Source organism: Parasteatoda tepidariorum, chromosome 4, assembly GCF_043381705.1.
Source record: "Parasteatoda tepidariorum isolate YZ-2023 chromosome 4, CAS_Ptep_4.0, whole genome shotgun sequence".
Lineage (NCBI taxonomy): Eukaryota > Metazoa > Arthropoda > Arachnida > Araneae > Theridiidae > Parasteatoda > Parasteatoda tepidariorum.
In genome coordinates, this window is record NC_092207.1 from 89,250,895 (window position 1) to 89,272,376 (window position 21,482).

At 26.3% G+C, this 21,482-nt stretch overlaps 1 protein-coding gene across 2 annotated transcripts in view; it reads left to right on the plus strand.

Moving 5' to 3' along the window:
- LOC107456458 (RecQ4 helicase) overlaps positions 1-21,482 on the plus strand; it is a 33,187-nt gene that overhangs the window by 7,751 nt on the left and 3,954 nt on the right. For both annotated transcript variants that reach the window (XM_043042837.2, XM_071180166.1), the window contains 15 exons: positions 245-474; positions 549-647; positions 1,743-1,907; positions 2,858-2,950; positions 5,027-5,163; positions 6,544-6,807; positions 8,698-8,880; positions 10,323-10,488; positions 10,602-10,691; positions 11,311-11,486; positions 13,149-13,286; positions 15,311-15,401; positions 16,355-16,485; positions 16,683-16,839; positions 20,077-20,254. In XM_043042837.2, coding sequence (XP_042898771.1) covers positions 245-474; positions 549-647; positions 1,743-1,907; positions 2,858-2,950; positions 5,027-5,163; positions 6,544-6,807; positions 8,698-8,880; positions 10,323-10,488; positions 10,602-10,691; positions 11,311-11,486; positions 13,149-13,286; positions 15,311-15,401; positions 16,355-16,485; positions 16,683-16,839; positions 20,077-20,254 — 2,298 coding nt within the window. The remainder of the gene's footprint in view (positions 1-244; positions 475-548; positions 648-1,742; positions 1,908-2,857; positions 2,951-5,026; positions 5,164-6,543; positions 6,808-8,697; positions 8,881-10,322; positions 10,489-10,601; positions 10,692-11,310; positions 11,487-13,148; positions 13,287-15,310; positions 15,402-16,354; positions 16,486-16,682; positions 16,840-20,076; positions 20,255-21,482) is intronic.

Here is a 21,482-nt window from a genome sequence, read left to right on the forward strand (position 1 = left end):
TTTTTTTCACTGAATTTTATTCTGAAAAAAATTTTTTTGCAAATAATAATTTTTGTAATGTTCAACTTAAACTAAATATTTAGCTAAGATTCTCTTCTTTTTTTTATCAAACTAAAAAGATGTTAACTGTCTTAATTTTCTTAGATACAATAAAGTATGAAAATTAAAAGAAATTTTTTTCTTATAATTTAAAATTGATCCATTTTACTTACTCATTCATCCTCAATTTTTTTTTTCAACCTAGAAAAATTGCTAGTGGATCTTTAAATGAAAACTTCATAAGATTAGACATCAAAAAGAAAAAATTTTCAAGAGGATTTCGTTCTACAAATGTTAGAAAGTTGAAATGGAACAAGTGGAAACAAATGAAAAAAGCCTCCTCTGGTGCTGACAAAAGTAATATAACTGGTTGTTTTAAATGTGGGGAATTCGGACATTGGGCAAGAAACTGTACTTCTGTGAACTATGCAAAAGGTATATTTATTGTTCATGTTTCTTTTCTTTCCAACTTGCCTAAGTCTGAAACTAATTGTTGCTTTATGGTTTAGAGAAAATGAATGAAGAATTTGAAAATGAAGAGTTAGATGATTTACATTTGCCTACTCTTGAGGAAGCTGCTAAGTTGTTAAGAGAAAAAGACAATAAAAGTAAAATATCAAATTCTGTTCCCATTCATATTGTTTATGCAATATCTCATTAAGTCATATATTATTTATATCCATATCGCAATTTTGTAGTACTGGTAAGAATCATAAAACAAGTTGTTAATTAAGAAAGAACACAAAGAAATCATAGTAGCGATATTTGGTGATAAATGTATAATATAATAAAGTCAAATAAATAGTTTATGTGTTAAAATTCTAAAAGCTTGGAAAATCATAAATAATTTATCAATGTTCTTTTCAAAGGAGATTTAAAAAAAAAATAATAATAAAACAGTCTTTGCTTTTTTGTCAAAAATCGGCTCAAAAAATGCTTATTGTCTAGAAACTTTGAGCTATTTGCCCATTAACTATTAATAAACAAACCTCTCTAAGCAATCACAATACTACATTATTTTATTCGCTTTTATTGTATGAACTTGGTTGCTTAGCAACAGAGCAAATTTAGATATTGCTCTCTTAAATTGTATATCCTAAATTACTCATTTGCGGCAGCTACATAGCTTGGATGTTTTTTGATCCTGTCGTCAAATATGTATGGCTTCCTATCCACTCCCTCCCCCCTTTATGATCCAACTTTTTCAAAATTTTGCCTACCCCCCCACACACTATTTGAAGGTCAGGAATCCGAATGTAAGAAAAAAATATATGTTTAATCAGAAAAAGTAAGTTTTTGGGTTTGCTTTTGTAATTTCATTAATAGTTAGCACTAATTAATTAGCATATTTCAATTCATCACCATTAACCATTAAGATTGACACTTAGTACTTGAAAATGCAATCATTAGAATGAAAGTTATTCAGAGTGATATATTTTTTTATTTTGCACACTATACATAATAGTTAGGATGTTGTACCAATCACACTGATTATTTACTGACTACTAATTACACTAATTATTTACTTCCAATTATGCTAATAATTATTCAGATTTATGAAACTTGATAATTATTTTTTTGGTTTAAATTCACTGAATTTACATCTACCTAAGAAAGGATAATTTTTTTACTTGTAATTTAGTAATTTAAATTGCTCTTTAAAATACAGTAAAAGCTAATTTTCTTCTCTAATTTCTTTTCAGTATCAACATCTACATTGAATTCTAAAGTAATCAGCATACCCGATGAAAATGATCCTTCAGTCACTTATGAAATCAAAGACTTCAACATTTTTCTAGAGGAAGAGGAATCAATGAAAGGCAGTCTTGAACCTTTGTATACAGTGGGCAAAAATGGAAAGATGAGAAGTTAGTATTAGATGTATTATTTTTGTGCAGTGTATTGTATATGTAATTGTACCTCCTTTTTATATATTTATTTTTTGAATTTATGAATATTTCAAGTTATTTGCTTATCATTTTAAATTCAAATCTGTGAGAGTAATTTATTTATTTTCTTGACATTAAAAAAAATAAGGTCAAAGTTATTTTAACTTTTTATTGACGCTATGTTTGCTTTTTTAAACCATAAATAACGCACTTTCAAGTCCTCTAAAGCAAAAGTACTCTACCCTGGGATGTATATGTATATCAGTATATCTTTTACTTACAAATTTTTGGTGCATTTTTTTTTCTTTTTTTTTCGTTTAAAAGGAAATTTTTTTTTCAAGAACATGTTGACTGTTATTTCTGATTTGTATATTTTTGAAGCAAAGGAAGCTTCTTAATTTAGTAATATGGGTACAATTTATTTTGCTGCATAAACTAAGTATCAAAACTTGATGGTAAATAGAAATTTTGCTTTTATTTTCCCGTTATGGAAACCTTTTAATTATGCCATACTTTGCTTTCCTCTTTTTTTTATTCCAATTGGTTAATGATAATTTTTTAAAAATTTATTTTGGCTATAATTAATTATCTTTTTACCAAGCCAATTTCTTGGTCTCTATTATTTTAGAAGAAGAATGTTAATTTAATCTGTATCCAGAGTTTAAACAAGAATTAATTATGGATAATTAACAGCATTATTAATTCTTTTATATTCAAATATTATTCCAAACAGTACTAAACTACTGTATCTTATAAAGATTTTATTTCTTTTATAAAATTAGGAAAGCTTTTGAACTTTAAAATGTTAACACTTTAAAAATATAAAAGTTTGCTTTCGTACCCTTGAACATGTATAAAAATTATCATCACCTTGATAACTATTATTTTCATTATATATTTATTTTATTTTTTTATTTATTTATTTATAGCTACACCTAAAGCTGTATATGATGCTTTAAAAGAAATGGGATATTCTAACTTTAGAGATGGGCAAGAAATTGCTATTATGCGAGTCCTATCTGGTATGAAAAGTTTCTTTAATTTGATTTTTATTTTACTCGTTTTAAAGTATTTCATTTAAAGGAAATATCTAATGCATTCTTTCCACCAAATTTATTCGTAGTATTTCCTCAATATACTTGAATAAAAACGAAACCTCTCTTAACTTTTTAGTTCATTTAAACTTTTAGTAAGTATATAGTTTCAAATAATGTTTTTCAACATGCCTGTAAATATAAAATTCTAACTTTTTTGTTTAAACAAAATAAGATAACTAACGAAAAAATCTTCTGTGTGCTTCATCTTGAGCTGAATATTAGCTAAATCTCATTTTTAAACTTAGCAAATAAAGGATATTAAAAAAAAATTTTGAAGCTACTTCAAAATTTCCTTTTCACCAAATAAATGTTTCTAGGTACTAGTATGAAATACTTTAAAATAATAATATAATGTTCAATAATGTATGGAAACAGTCAATATCTCCAAAAAAATTCACATTAGACCGAAAATTTAAAAACAAACTTGAAATATTTGCAAAAGAGGCATTCAATAGTACTAAACTCAAAAATACCCCCCCTCCCTTCAATCTCATTACCCTAGTGTAAGGTAGAAGTAACTAAGATTTTTCAGAAAAAATACACTGATTTTACTATTAAGCTCTTGCATTTTTGATTTATATGTGGTGTTGTAATAGCAAAATGAAGACAGTGAACAAAATCTTTTAAAATATAAAGCGAAAAATGCATGTTAAATCGAAAGAAAAACTCTTGTTTAATATTTTGAAAAACCTGTCTAATGATACCAAACTCAACCTTCTTTCTCACCCCCTCCTCAGGCTATGGAGGTGAGGGCTCATCTGGGACTGTGTATTAGTCATGATTTTTTCCCCATTTTATGTAAATGTAATGAGTATTTTTAAATATGAGATAATGTTTGTATACTTATGATATTGTTTCCAACCTCGTGCTGTGATATTCTTTATCTTTGAATGAAAAGGATTATTACCTATATTTCTTACCTTATACAGTACAGATCCCATTATCCGGAAATCAGAAAACTGGAAAACCGAAAAACCGGAACGAAATTCGGTAAATTTTCCCGCCATTTAAAAAAAAAATCAAAAAATTTTCCTCCTAAGATTTTAGGATTTTTTTTTTTTTTTAAAGATGTTTACCTTACCATCATTTTGGAAATAATCATTAGTGTATTACTTCATCTTTTTTTCTTCTTTTTAAGATTATTTCCAAATATTTTTTTTTTTTTTTACTTGGGTTTAACAATTAAAAAAACGGCTTTTTGTAGCGATTCAGAAAACTGAAAAAATCGGTTATCCGGAATAGCGATGGTCCCGATCGTTTCGGATAATCGGTTCCCTACTGTACTACCTATCTTAACAGGAAATAACTGTACAGTTATTAATTATAGATTTTTCTAGAACTGTCCTCATTTCATGCATAAAGCACAAAAAGATTTTTTTTTTTAAATTAACCCTTGGAATAATTTTTTTCTGTGATAATTTTATTCTCATCTAGTGCATGTGCCAACTGAACTGACTAAATGCTTCTGACCAGTTCTGTATGGTTTTAAAAACTCTATTGGTTTGAAAACCATGCAGAACTGATCAGAATAATGCTTTCACATTAATATGATTTATTATCATCATATCATTCTTGAGATTTTCAAATTAGTTATGCATTTGAATAAATTGTTTTATTTCAAATATGTGTGACAACTATGATATGTGTTTCTGACAGCTAATTTCTGTGAAAACTTTTCATTGCAACTGTAAACTTCATAAATTACATTTCATTGTAACTTGAATATTTATAATTGCTGACAATTTAGTAGAGTAACTGATAAATATTGAACCTTGTGTAATGGTTTTATGCTTCAAGTTGTTCATTATTTCATTTTCTTAAAGTTAGTTCAATTAATATATGGAGTTAAAGTTGTAATTCTTAATATTCATTATTTTAAAGGATAAATCAGGTAATCATGCTAGCAGCAGGTTAATTTAAATAGTTTGAAACTTAGTATTTTAATAGTTAATGAATGAAACATTCTGTAACTAAGAAAACTAAATTTCATTTGATACCTAGGTTTATCTACTATGGTTGTTTTGCCCACTGGATCTGGAAAATCCCTTTGCTACCAACTGCCTGCATACATGTATGCTAAGTTTCAAAAATCATTTGCAATAGTTGTATCTCCACTAGTATCATTAATGGAGGATCAGGTATTTTTTTTTTCTTTGTTAATGTTCTTCTTGGCAATGCATTTATTTTAATTGAATCTAAATTACAGCAAAGGAGTGTACAAATTTTAAAATAATTAATGTATAGTTAAACCTTGATAACTTTAACCTCAGTTTGGTAAGTTTTTTGATATCTTAAAAAAATTCTCTTTAAAATTCATATGCAAAAAAACTTGCTTAGATTAACTATTTTTGCTCTTCCATCAATAACATCTTGAATTTTTACTACTAATTTAACAAAAAAATTTGCTTATAAAAATAAAATATTATAATTTCAGATAACAAATTTTTTAAAAAATTAATAGCTATTCTCTACGTATGAAGTGAAGAGGCAAATTACTAATAAATGATTACAATATGTTGAAAGTTGTACAAAATGTTGTAGATCAAATGAAAAGGTTTGTCATCTTAGGGTGTCACAGTCGTAAAATTTCATAAATTCTTTTTCTAAGCAAGCAATAATGGATTTTTATTAATTAATATGTCTTATAAATATAAGTCTTATGAATTATATTATTTTAATTTTAAAAAATGGATTACTTTTTAAAAAGATGTGTAAAAAAATAAAAAACTTCCTTTTTCTCGAATTGGAAAGTTAACTGAAAATTTGGGTGAAAATTAATGTACTTTGAGTTTGCTGTGATTGCACTGTTAGCAAGTTATATAGTAATCTTTTAATCATTTGGGATGTATTGATTGTTTTTTTTTCTTTAAGATAATTAAAAAGTAATCATACTTTTTTATCATGTTTTTATGATAAAAAACTTATATTATTTTTGGTCAGAAAAAGTTTTAAAATCTCAATAAGATTTAGAAATTCTAAAAGATAATTATTAGTAGGTAAAAAAAAACAATAACTTTGAAATGAAAATCATGCTGATTCCGAAGTTATGCAATTTTCTTCATAATAAATCTAATAATACCATACATTACAATGTTTTTTTTATTATTATTATTATGTTGTCCTATTCTTAAAGTTAGGTGAACCATAATTTTTAATGCTATGATAACTTCTCTTTTTTAGTCATAAAATTATGAATAAATGAAATTTATGCTTAAATCAAAAGTTAGACTGTTTTAAGAATTTAGAGTTTTTTTTTTATTATTATTTTTAATAATTTAATGCGATCTACCCAAAGTTTCATGATCAAGAAACATAATCCAAATATTCAAATTAGAAATAATTATCCAGCTTATCATCACTCTCTCCATAAAACTTCAAAAACGTTTTTCCCTAACCTACATTTTTTTAACGAGCCAAACTCATAAGTTGAACAAATATTTATCAATTGACTTCAAATTTAAGGTGCATTAAACTTATTTGCATTTTTAATATGAAAGTTAACTCCTTTTTTTCTCCAGGTAACTGGTCTGCCATCTTGTTTACATGCAGTTTGTTTGCATAGTGGAATGTCTGATTCTCAGAAGACAACTGCAATTGAATTAATATCAGATGGTAAAGTGCAGATAGTGTTAGTGTCCCCAGAAGCAGTAATAAGCTATGGATTTTTAGAAAAATTGCAATTGCCAAATATGCCAGCAATATCATTTGTTTGCATTGATGAAGTTCATTGTTTATCTCAGTGGTCACATAACTTCAGACCCTCATATTTGCAGTTGCATAAGGTAATTCGTTTTAGTAACCGCAAAAATATCTAAGGAATAATTTAAAAATTCTATTGATAAGTTACTTATAAGTTTTTATATACTGAAAAACTAACATAACGTAATACTAATTTGCTCAGAAAAGTTACCTTTAGAATTATAGATTTTAATATAAAATATTTTACAACTTGGTTTCTGAATTGTTTAATTATTATTATTTTGTAATTTTGTGTATTATATTTCATTGTCCTTTAATAAGCTAGCTGTGAAAAGTTGTTTGAAGTTTTTCCTTTCATATAATAGAAAAGAGCACCAAGTTATTACATGCTGTGTTTAGTTTTTAACATGAATAATATTAATTATACTTTTGTCAGATTACATTATTTTTAAATTTATAAAAGAAATGATTTAAATCAATTTTAAATGTAATATTAACATATAAAAAATTTTGACAAATCTTATTGAAATAAAGTAATGGGTTGAAATATCTTAGATTATCTGTGCTTATTTAATTAGAAATTTAATTTTATATTGTATTAGATTAGTGTGGCTTATCACTGAAAAATTTGTTTATGATCAAGATATTAGAATATAAATTTGTATGAATCCTTTTAAAAATAACTATAACGTTCTAGAAAATTATAGCCTCACCCAATTTTCGTTAATTTTAAATAAAATAATTTTTTTTTATATATTTCTCCAATAGAACTGAAATTTTATTGTTATGCACTTTGTTTATTTTTTACTTATGTATATTTTAAGACAAAAGTAATAAAAATATTTTTAAAAATATATGAGGTGATGGGATTCATCTCCTTATTTAACGGTTTAACCTATTTTTTGATGTTGGTAATTTTGTGTATGAATACATTGTCATTCATGATTATTAGTAGGTTTTTCAGTGAATTCTTCTAAGACAGTATTTGGGAACTTTCTATAATTTCTTGAAATAATTCAATATCCTATAAAGGATGTTCTTTAAAATGAATAACATACAAAATTCTCTTTGATTCTTAAAAGCACCACTAAACCATTAGACTTTCATACACAAAATATTTCTTTAAAATGTATTAAGGCTCATTTTTAATTCATGCACTAGCATGGATCATAATTATCAACATTTCACTTTTTTTCATAATTTTAAATAGTATAAATATATTTTGATTTTAAAGGCGGACATGTTAAGTAAAATAACTAAAGTTACATTTTGATGATTTTTTTTTCCTTATTGTTATAACATATTACATACTTTTTAAGGCATGTACCAATCTTTTCAGCCTCATAAATGAAATAATATTAAATAAAATTTACATCCAGATTATTTATTTTCATGAAAATTCAAAACATTCAAACTTCTCAATGAGCATTCGTTTCTTTTCTTTTTTTTTTCCAAGTCCTGGTACATTTTTTTGCATGAAATCAATGATTCAATGCTTTAGTTTGCATTCTGAATTCTTATTTATGCTTATTCTTTATAATTTCCTAAATTATTAGTGATAGTTTTAAATTTTATCCAATAATTTAATGCTTTTTTTTTCTTTTGAGTGAAATACTCAATTTTATATTTATTTATTTATTTTGCTCATTATGAGTCATTTTTATTAATTATTTAACATGAACATTTCTTAAAATTAATGTCATAAAATTTATTATAGTTAAAAAACTACCAGTGAGATTATAATTTTCTAGTACTACATTTTTTAGTTTTTCTCATTTTAATTACTGCTAGATTTTTATATTAATTCAAATATAAAGCAAACTGATTAGTAGTAATGAATTCTTATCCATTCTTAAAGTTTAAAAACAAGAAAGATGTACTGAGATTATATTTTTATGAAGCTACTGCTATATCTCCTTTTATTATGTTTGCGGCATTGAACATCTTTATAATTTCTACATTCTGTCTTTTAGGTTTTGACCCAAAAACTTGGAGTGAAATGCATATTAGGTTTGACAGCTACAGCTACTCGTACTGCTATAACTGATATTATCACTCACTTAAATTTAGATAGCTCAGAAAATTCTGTTGTTGGTCAGACTAATGTACCTCAAAATCTTCATTTATCTATTTCAAGGGATAAAGATAAGGACAGAGTATGTATCTAAAATATATAATCTAATGTTATACTTAAAAAACAAGAAATTTATTATTTTTCATTACAAATAAAATATACATTTGTACATAAAGTATTATACCATCTACAACATAAGAAAATCTCTAATATATCTTACAAAAATATACTTGATTACAAGATACTTATTGTATTAATCTTTAAATTTATTTTTGAAATTAATCATAAAAATTAATTAAAATATGAAATTAATTCTTGACAATAAAAGCTTTAGTAATTTGATGCATAAAAATTTAAATCTCTGCAACTTGCAAACAAAGTTATTACATAGTTTTAAGAATAGTTTTGAAGAAATTTCAAAAGGAAGATTAAACCTTAATAGACAAATTACTACATCATCGAAAAATGTCAAAATTTATTTTATTTAGAAATTTTTATTTGATTAAATCTTTATTAGCAAGTAATTTTACTTGTTTTCTTAAAATTTCAGTTTAGTTATCTTTTTTCAGTAGTTATATTTAGTCTTAGTAGTTCAGTCTTTTTTAAGTAGTAGTTACCATGGAATTCTATGTGTTTTTCTCCAAAACATATGGTTATAATATAGACAAAAAAGTTTTTAAGATGGTCCCTGGAAAAATTTTAAAAATACAATTTATCATATAAAGTGTGACTTCATAATTTTTTTTTTTTTGAATGTAAGTAGCAATCTATATTTAATACCCAATTTCATTGCCTCAAAATTTCATTCAATACCTCAAACAGATGCTTCAAAAAATTGATCTTAAAGCAAATTTATAGTGTTTTGCCATTCATAAAACAAATTGAACATTCTGTAGAATTCAAAACAATATTTAAGACTCTGAAAAAGAAAATTCTCTTTTTCGAAAGTTTGTAAAGAATATTGGTTCGTAAAAAACGGAGTTTTCTGTTTGAAATTAAGCCAAAAAGAAAGAAAAGGAAGCTAAAGCATATAAATTAAATTGAATTAAGAATCTAAATCTTAAAATTAAGGGAACACTTAGAAAAACCATGCATGCTTCTATTTATTTATCCTACTTTACATCACAAAACCCTTTATAGTTGCATGTCCTTAAAATTAATAAACTGTTAATGCAAATGTAAGTTTAATGCGTTTGTTTAGTAAAATTTATGTATGAAAATGTGATTCTATTTTCATACATAAATTTTGGTAACTGACTAATGCAATATTAACTAACTAATGCACCTGCTAACTTAGTTTATTTTTGCTAACTAGTTAGAATTTTACAAAATTTTATCGTATGTGAATATATCATTGATTTTTTACAAAAGGATAGGAAACTATTTAAATGACTGAATTTAATAAAAATGATTCTTAAATTTAAACAATTAACTCATATGAAGTTATCATCTTCAACTTTATTGATATAATTTATAAAGACTCAACCTTATTAATCTATTTTTTGTTATTTATTATCATTACAGGCTTTAATACAGCTACTCAGTGGAGATCGGTTTCACAATTGCTCTTCTATTATTATATATTGCATCCGTCGTGTTGAAACTGAGCGTTTAGCTGCTCTTATACGTACATGCATGCAAGATGAAGTAGATACGAATTTGCTAAAAGAAAAGAAAAAATCTAAGTCTAGTAAGTACCATTTTATTATAAATTCATCCTTTAAGTGAAATCTTTCATAATACTGATAGAGATTCGTGTTTGTAACTGCAATTATTAATTTTTTGTGCTTTTTATTTATTAAGAAAAAAGATGTTTCAAATGGACTGCTGAAGCCTACCATGCTGGATTAGCTCCTCCTAGAAGAAGATCTATTCAAAAAAAGTTTATGTCTGGTAATAAAACATAAAGCTAAAAATGATACTTTTTTTAATATATGTGTGTATATTACTGTAAAAAAACAAAATTAGTGCAATGTCTTTGTTCTCTGGCATGTTTCAATCTTCAAATAGTCCTTTAGTAAATATTAAATATCACTATTCATCTTAGTTAAATATCATTATTTCACACTTAAAGACCATGTAACGAAATGTAAACATTCAGCAAGTGGTGACTGTTTAAAAAAAAAATTATTTTAATTGTTTCTCTCTTATAACCCTCATAATGGTGCATTCTGAATTTCAACATTTAGTGAGAAGCAATGATATTTTTTAAGAAAAGTATATTCTGTTAAACATTCACATCAGTGTGTTGACCTTTGCTAATTTTGTATATTTTGCAGTAACATAGCTATAATATTTTATTTTTGAAACTCTCGTTAGACTGTTGCGATTCACTAATTTTGGTCTTCCACTGTAATTTGGTCTTTCACCTAATTTTTTTTTTTATTCACAATGTTGACATTCACTAATTTCAATTTTCACAGTATCATATACATAAATTTTTAAATAAAAATTTTCTGAAATATTTATACTTTTATGCTCCTATTTTAGTATAATATGTTTCTTTCAATAGGTAAACTGCGTGTTGTTATTGCTACTATAGCATTTGGTATGGGTCTGGATAAACCTGATGTAAGAGCCATTATTCATTATAACATGCCCAAAAATTTTGAAAGTTATGTTCAAGAAATTGGAAGAGCTGGACGAGATGGACTGGACTCACATTGTCACCTGTTTTTAGATAGTGAGGTAATGTAACATCAGTTTTAAATTATAAGATTGTTCTAAAAAATGTCACAATACTCATTTTGCATCTCCACTGAATCACAAGTGTAGCAGGAAACTTTTATATCTTTTCAGAGTAAGTGACTAATTTCTAATCCTTTCATGATTAACTTTTGCTAAAAGGCATTTTTACTTCAGTTTCATCTTTTTAATATGTTTCAACTAATATTTTTTAAATGTTGCATTTCATCTTCCTTATGAGTTGCCACTCATTTTTTAATATACCGTAACTTTTTAATATGATTTTAATGAAGATCACAAGGGAAGAACACAGTAGAGTGTCCATATTTTACAAAAAGAGTGATTGAATCATCGTCTGTTGCATTTTTAGTATTACTAAATTTTGACAATTAACGTGGAAAGTCGTTTTCCCCTGAGAATTATCACTCAGTGCAGATGGGTCATCCTGGGGAAAAACAGTTACTGTCCAAACACTGCAGTTATGATAGGAGATGGGATTTTTTTAATTGGAGGAAGCATTTATCTGATTTTTACCCCGCAAAAAATGTCCAATTCGTACTCTGACAATAAGGATACTCAGGGTGAGTATAAATAACCTTAAGATATCCTTTAAAACGACTTTTTATGGTGAATGAATACCTACTTCATTCACCTCCACACAAAAAAAAATTTTGCTTTAATTGTCAAGCATCTGACTGAAAAACACTAGCATCTGAGTTACTGGCTGAGTGAAAAACAATACTAATAAGCAATCAGCACAGATGAACGCATAAAAAAATCTTTCCCAAATGTAAACTTGACGACATTAGTATCCCTTTAAAGGTTGCTGGACATCAAGATTTGCTGTTTCTGGAAAAATGTTCAGAGAAATCTGAGGCATGAGAATTATATGAAAACCTCCGTGTTTTGAATATACCTCAAAAGAAGAACAGATAAGGAGGCGGAATGAAGAACAAAGAAGATATAGTGAATGATAGTGAGTAAATATTGGTTAGGGGAAAATATTGCTGAAAAAACTGTTCTTGTCCAAACTGATTTTTAAAATTTATTTTTTCTCAATATCAAAAATTGAAGCGGCCAAGGAAGTGTGTAACATTTTTATGAAAATAAGTTTTTTGTTAGTTTTGGAATATCAATCGCCGATTATCAAATACCAAGTAATTTTCTAGACTGCCTAATGAGAAAGACTCCAGCAATTTGGAAGCAATTAAAACAATTTTTCCACAATTGACGCAGTTTTTTTTTTGTTTTTTTTTGTTTTTTCTTGAAAGTGCAGATTTGTAACGTACCACCTTTTAACATTGACTGCTTCAATTGTAAATTTCATTTTAAAATTTTTAGGGGATATAAATAAATGTTTGTGATTTTTGTAAGCCTGCTCTTGGATAGTTTCAAACCTTGAAATTCATTTTTTTCTCTGAATCAGCTTTTATGGACGTAAATCGTTCTTATCCCTTAATCTTCAAATATCGTTGTATTTTAGATGTTCTGTTAGATGTAAACATTATATATGACCCTTCAAATTATACAAACTAAAATATTTCAGATTTTAATTCATATATGTTTTGATTTTTTTCCCTTATTTATATTTAAATATCGATGTATCAACTGAGCTTAGCTTTGCAATTATAAACAAACTTAGGTTTTTTTCTTTATCGTTTACAGCAAAATGATCTCTGGGAACAGCAAAGGCATATATACTCTGATGGTATTGACCGACATACTCTGAGGAAACTTTTGAAAAAAGTTTTTCTGCCTTGTAAATGTAGTTCCTCGAACACAAATTCTGATACCTCCAAAACAGTATGTGTTACATTTATTCTTCTCCTACTCTTAAGAACAATAATTTTAAACTCAATCAATGATGTATATCTTTAAACATTTATTTCGAAAAATATTGATGGCTTAAATGGGGGGAAATTAGCACTAGCAAGGAAGCAATTCTTCTACAGTGAAACCTTTCTGGAGCGACGACCCTCTGTTCTACAATAAAATGGTTGTTAATGGAGGTTGGTCATTCTTAGAAGTTACCACCATTGATTTCAAATTGTTATCAAAGGTACAGGATTTTTGCAAACGATTTTAATTTTAGTCAGTGTCATTTTCTTTGTGTGGAAATGCCACTTTTGTTGGCATCATGAAAACTGAATTGATGAATAGAATTTAGCTTCGATAGAAAGTATCTCTACTAACTAATTAATTATGTGTAAAAACAAATTTACAAAGCAAGTGAATGATAGAACTATTTTAAATAAATTAACAATTATGTTTTTTGTTCAAGTTTGCATTTAATTTTATATTTTAAAAATTTAATAGCTTTAGAAGATGAAAAGAGGTTTGTGTGTTTAAAATGCTTAGTTTTTTCTGAAATAACTTTTTTTATATTTCAACTATCAACTCTAAAAATAAATCATTAATTGCATCTTCTTTAATGCACTTTGAATGCAACATGAGGTTGTAGATCTCTTTCAAAGATCATCAAAAAGAGCTCACTAAATAAAAGCCTCACACAAATATTATGAAAATATTTTAATCTACTTATTTGTTTGGTTAATATTTTTTGTTTTGATATTTCTTCATGTTTCCGTATTTGACCTTTTCCGCATTTAGTGCAAAGGTTTTACCCGTTCGCTAGGAAAAGTTTTAATGATCTCTTAATAAAGATTTTCTTCAACTCAAAGTTTTTCTTCAAAAAAATTCCCTGCCTCCCAAAAGTGATCGTAAATAAGAGGAGGTCGTCGCTACATAGAGGTGGTCTTTCCTGGAGGTTACACTGTATTAAGGAAATGTCCCTATATTTTTTTTCGTAATCTTATTTTTTTGATTATTATTTCTTGATCAAAACAAAGTTATAACTGCTTTTATTTAATGCAACTTTCTTCTTATAAAATAAACTTATAAATCACTTTGTCCCAATTATTTTGTATTAAACGAAATAATTAAGCTTTTTACTTTCTCTAACATCATTACTAGTCTTAACAAAAATATTCTCCTTTCTCAAATAATAAATAAATTATACTTAACTGTATTAATTGAGTTATTTTTAGGGGAAGTGTTAGTGAAATCTTTATTTTTTTAAAAACTGCTTTCAATTTTTTTTTATGGAAATTTGTGAAATAATTAATTTGAAAAAATACTTTTCTAAAACCTAACTTAATTTTAAAATCTTGCATTTAATATTTTGTATTTGAGTATTGTTTGTTCATTAATTTTGTAACTTGAATGAAAACGTGTGTGATTAAACTCGATTTATATGCAAAATAAGGTGTTATGGTGTGCCAAAATATAATTTTTTAAGATAGTTTCAATTATACTATTTCTTTTTTTTATTATTATTATTTATTTATTTATTTATTTATTTATTTTTTTTTGAAAATCTTGCTTTGTGTTAGCTTATAACAAATTTTAACTACTGAATATCTATAACAATTATTCCTTACTTTGCTTTGTTTTTAGTGAGAACTTACTTTTAACATCAAATAATTACTCTTTTTCAGTCTCTTTTAAAAATAAATATTTAAAAAAATATTTTAGAAAACAAGCTTGACTTGTGCATTTAACATACTTCCATGTTTAATAATTCATTCAATTTTAATTAAGGCAAAAATACAAATTTTCATCTCATATTTAGCAATTTAAATATACTTTTGTCTATGCTCCAGTAATATTATAAAAACATTAAATTTTTTTGTGGAACATTATAATGAAATTTCCCTCACTATAAACAATACTTATTGCAACTAAAAGAAAAACCCTTTTTACTTACATGAATCTGTTTCTTCACTGTAAAAATAAAACGAAATTCTAACCTTTATTTTTTTACATAGATGACATCTGATGATACTTTTAGATGTTCTAAACATGAAATTGCTTTTTCGATCAATGATACTGTACAAGAATTAGATGTAAAACAAGAAAGTAAGTTGCAGAAGTATAGTTGCATGATCAAACCTGCACACCTCTTCTTTAATCCTCATCGGCATTGAATAATTATTAATATTAATTTATAATGCATAATTCACTCACCAAATATAATTTTTTTAAATAATACTATTTACTTTTCCTTCGCTAATTGTTATGTTTATACGCTGATAAAGTATCATTCTGTTGTTAAAACAATGTTGAATGGTGGTATTTGCTAACAAAATTTAATGAATTTCATCAAATTTGTATTCTCTAAGAAACAAACATTTATGTAATAGATATAATATTTTATAATAATAGCCTTAATTATTAAACCTCACTCAAAAAAGTTAGTAATAGAAAAATATTTTTTAACTAAATATAAATGTATAAAAGTGTTATATTTAAGTTTAATAATAATAAGTTACACTATGAAGTTATATATTTTCCAAATTTCATTAGAAGGTAATTTACCTATAAACGGGACATTATTTTCTTTAAAAAAAAGTATAAGTTTCTAACAGGGACAAATTTTTGCATTTAAAAATTCGCTTTTTCATTAATTTTTTTCAAAAGTAGGCAATTGTTTTAACAAAAATTAAATGTTTGTTGAAATGTTTTCCGGAATCACTATACATGGACAACTATTATCAAACAATGTTGAGTTGCAATGCTTTTCTCTATTTATCTCAATATAGCTCTCTATATAGCATCTCTATATAGCTCAAAATCACCGTTATAAATCTTTTCATTGCATAACTTGAGCAAATTTTTACAAAAGATTCTCTGTAAAGCACAATTTATTTCTAGTTTTGTTAGCTACCAGATCAATGCTCTGAACTGAGTTCAAAGGATTAAAAGTTAATAAGCACCTACTTATTATTGTTCATTATTTTGTTGGCTTGTTATGGAAAACATGTTAAGCCTATGTATAACTTATATGTTCCATTTCTTTTTTCTTTCTTCAGATATATCCACTTTACTTTGTTACTTGGAATTGCACTCTAATAAGTGGATAGAAATACTTTCTCCTACATATGCTACTTGTTCTATTAGGTGCTATGGAGGACCTCAACAAATGCATAATCTAGCTTTAAAGGTACACTTGAATTTTTTAAGCATAATTTTTATCTGCGCTACTTATGTAAGCACCGTTAAAATAGGTAACAATGTTATAATAATGAACGCTATAATAATGGTAGAAAATAATGTTTGCCTGTTTATACTTTTCTATTACATTAGTCTGAAGGTCATAATTTGCTTGTGTTCCTTGTTTATTATTTAATTTCATTTCAGAATCCAGTTATATCTGCAGCTATAGCACTAGATGCAGAATGTGGCAAAATATGGAAGAAAAGTTCCCAGTATACATTTGATGTTATAAGGCTTTCTTCTGCTATTGGATGCAAGTCTTCTGTTCTGAAGCGTGAATTGAGAAAACTAGAATGGAAAGGTATTGACCCCAATTATAAATTCAAATGTAATTAGTCTCTTTCAAGATACTTGCACTGCTGTTGATATCTAATTTCATATTTAAATTTGATTGCTATTGATATCTATTGCATTTAAAAGTTTGTATAGGTGTTTATAAAGGATCCCTGTAGCTGAAATGCTCCGCCACGACGCCGGGCACTGAAAATTATGTTAGATAAATAAATACTAAAAGAGATTTTTTCTTTATTTGATCGTATTTTGAGCGACTGTAATAAAGTTTAGATCTTCAATTTTGTGAAACCCGTTTTTGGCGATGTAGCATTCTCACGCATTCAACTTACTTTGGTTACATCATGGACTGCGAGTGTTTGATCTGTCTTTTTCATTTGCTGTTGGTTGATCACACGTAGTCCTTGATGTCATCCCTGATCTGTAGTACGAGAGTACTTAATCTTCTGTTGAAGAAGACTATTATGTTGTATTCTTACTTTTTGTTGTTTTGATACTCTGTTCGTCAAAGTGCATTGTGTCTGTTTTTAATATGTTTTTAAATAACTAGTTTACCATGGAAACTTCATTTCTTTATCAATGAAAGTTAATATTTAGTTACACTGACATTCTTGCAGCTATTTCATTTGCCAGCTTATAGCAGCATCTGATGTTTATTTTTTATCTCTAAGTTTTATTTTTAAAAGGAAAACGAATGGGAGGGAGGAATTGTTGAGACCTTTTTTTTAAAACATTTCTAAACTTGTTTCAAATAAAAATTGAAAAGGTAAATTGAGAAACGCTGCAAATAACAAAAAAATGAAATTCCATTACTTGAATACAGAATTAACTGTGTAGGGATTTGTTATTTTTAGTATCATATAATATACAACTTAAATTTAAATCACACGCGTAAAGAACATTAAATTTTTATGCATAGTTTTTAAGGACCTTATATTTTCAAATGCAGAGATGATTGCGCTCCGGAAAAAATCCGGATTTTTTGCTAACCACGATCCGGAAGTTTTGGAAATTCAAGGTACAGAAGTTTCGAGAAATAATCGATCACATTTATATAGAAAAATTCTTGTATATTTTATTTAGAAACATTAGAACTAGAATTTATACTTGACACTTGTAAATAGTTTTTCAGTTAAAATAATAAATGTGATTGGAGATAAAGAAACTTATACTTAATTATTTGTTTAAATTATGCTGTATATAATTTCATTAGAATTTCATGCTTTGAAAATATCAATGATTTAAATTTATAAAGAAATTAATTTTTTGAAATGTGTCATTAATGAGTTTACTTAAGAAATTTTCAAGTTTCTTGAGTTAGACTCACAATTACCCCTGCAAATGCTACACGTATCTTAGATTAGGCTGAATTTTTGCAATGATAATCTCTGTCTGACTGTGTGGAGATTGCAAACAAATTCAGATTTATGAAGATAATGTTGCAGATTAACAAAGTAAATTAGACAACGGGCTAGAGTATTATAGGAAAAATTTTTATCTCTTTTAGAAATAACATTTGAATTTTCATAATTTTTTTCTTTTAAATTTTTGTATTTTATTGATATTGTGTATTCTATATATATTTATTTTGTGTGTTATGTTATGTTATCTGTGGTAATTTTTCTTTTAAATCTTATAATAGAAGTGTTAAGAAGCTAATGAAATTTCAAAGCTTTATATTATTGGGGGAAAAAACGGTTGTTAATTAAAAACATTTTATAACAAGAGGTAGTTTTATATGTAAGCATGATATATTCTTAAAGAAAATAAAGTAATTCTTTTGTTTCGTCTTAAATAAGCAGATACAAAGTTACACATAATGTAAGTGACTTGGAAGTATAATATATTAATAACTAGCTGAATAACCATTCTTCTAATAGAATGAAAACAAAAAGTAAATAAATAATAAAGCAGTACTTCAAAATGATGCTCAAATTTGAAAAACATATACCTGCACAATAAATAATGCTTAAATAATTTCGATTTAGCGAAACACATTTTTAGTAGTTTATCCCATCAAAATATAAATTTATATTGTGCTTCATTTGGCATGATGCTCTTGCTCAATACCAACTCATGATAGCATATTTTTGTTATCCTCCCTTAATCCTGATTTACTTAATAACCTCTGCCACCTAAATAATTAAAAGCATGTGAACCTTTTTTGCCAAAGCAGCAACTGCTTCTCAGGTCCATCTACACTTTTCTAAAAACCATAGTTTTGGCTTATTGCTCTAAGCTCGATATTTATTGTCTGAATTTAATGATTTTCAATCTTAAATGATTATTGAGCCCTGGATTTTTATTACTTAAAAATAGTAAAAAATGCCCTTAAGAAATGTAAAAAAATTCTTTCTAATTAAATAAGAATTTAATCTGAAATGCATCATATATTAAATTCTGGAAATAAGATTAGTTGTATTAAATTGTGATTAAGAGAAACTGAGTTGCAGTTTTCTTTAAAATTTGGAATAAAGGCTTAAATAATAAATGATAAAAGGTCAGATTTATTGAAAATTCATTACTTAACTGGAAAAAGGTACAGGCTAGTAGTAGTTAATATAGGTAATATATGTTATTTTGTTCATAGCTACCACTTATATTTCTGAATTACAAAATATATATTCACTTTAAATTTCTTTCAAGTAATATGTATATGTCATAAGTATTAATAATTCTTGGTGGTCACAGATACTTTATTTCTCCCTAAAACAAGCTTAAAAAAGGAAGGGGGGGAAAACGTTTTCTCTCTTTACTGAGTAGGTTTCAGCTCTAGTATTGATTACAGCACTATATATTTGTCGTAAGTTGATTGGAGAATCGGGCCTTTTTTGCAATCTGCTGACGTTATTTATTACATTTATTGCAGTGAGCCTTGTAGGTGCATTGTAAAGAGATGTTGGCAGTTTGTAATTGGCCAAGGACATTTATACAAGATGAGTTACAATAATGTAAAAGGTCAAAAAATCTCACATGAAAAATGCCTTAAAAGGGAAAAATACCCAAAACCTAAAAATATGCTCTACAAATTAAATTAAGTCCAAAAGGGTAAATATCATTAAAATAAGGGTTTCATGATTATCTATATTTCTAAATTTTCTTTTTGCTTATTATTTTAACTTATTAGTACATTAATAATGATTATTGATAATTATACATGTATAACCATATGATTATTAATCGGTTTATATGATATAAGGTATTTTTTGTCTTTGATATTATAAGTTTTAAACTAATTTTTATCTAGATAAAAGAAAAACGGGAGTGATGGTTGAGTTCTCTGATTTGTCCTTTCATGTAATGGCACCTGGGAATCTCTGTGATGAAGAAAGAGATTTAGTGCTTGACTTTCTGTACAATAAAGTTCTTGAATCTGAAAAAGCTCAGTTAAAAAGTCTTAGACTTTTATTTGCTACATTCCAAAAGTAATTCATCCTTTCTTTAACATTTAGATATTTGTATTAATTAAAATATTCATGTAATAAGAGGACAAAAGAAATTTTATTTTATTCAGTAATATTTATAATTAAACATTTGTAAACTGTATGTTGTCAACATTGCACTTAAGCCACCTTAATTTTCCGAACAATCTGGTACCCATCTATCTAAAGCTAGTTCCACTGCCACTGCGGGGTATTGAACCCGGTGAACTGAATGCCAATTAGGGATGCAATGATATCTTGTTAACACACTGTATCTGGCTAATATGCCAAATTATTGACAATAGCCAAATATTGCAATATATTGAAGAGTAAGATAAATATTAAAAATATGTAATATTGTGTATATAAATGTAATGAGAGCTATGAGTAAAACTTGTAATATTTTTCAGAAAATATTTATATTAAGAAAAATTGAATAATAAACTAAGCTAAGCATGTGCGTTATTTTTCATGCTTGGTAAATTATAATGCAAGCACGGTAAGTTTTTTGGCAGAATTCGGTGTCGCTTCTTTTCATAGCTTAACCTTGCTTCCAATAATAGTCTCTCACTATATAGTACTGCTGGCTTTTGAAGTAATGTATTATTTTACCAATTATAATAGTGATAATAAATAAGAATACAAAATCCTTAAAAAATCGGGGAAGTGTCAGCTAAAATGCTATTCAGTTTTAATTTTTTCATGTTTAAAAAATTGCATTTATTATTATTGTACTAACTGAAATGCTAACATGAGTCAACTAATGAGTTATAAAATAGCAAGAATAATTATTAAATTCTTCTACAATTATTAAAATATTAAGTACTGAAAGTAAAAATTACGAAGAGAAAGTAAAGTTAATTTTAATATAAAAATAAAATCACAAAATTTAATCTGGAAATCGAAAGTGTGAAAAAAAGTGAAGTTAATAATTGTAAAGAATAAAATCAAGAAAGAAATAAAAACAGCTTATTTAATATAAAAAATAAAGTTATCAGAAGATCGAAACATACTCACATCCTGTCTAATGGCAGATAAAATTAATCTGGAAAGTTTTTTTAGAATGCTAATTCAAGAAAGCATTTTAAAGTCTTAAGATAAAAGTTATAAGTTCAAAAAAGGTATAAAAGCTGGATTTAATTGTCAAAGTTCAAAAAAAAGGGGGGCAATTTTATATATTTTATAAAATTGAGAGGCAACAGGAATTTTATTTCGCTAAAGGATGCTTCTT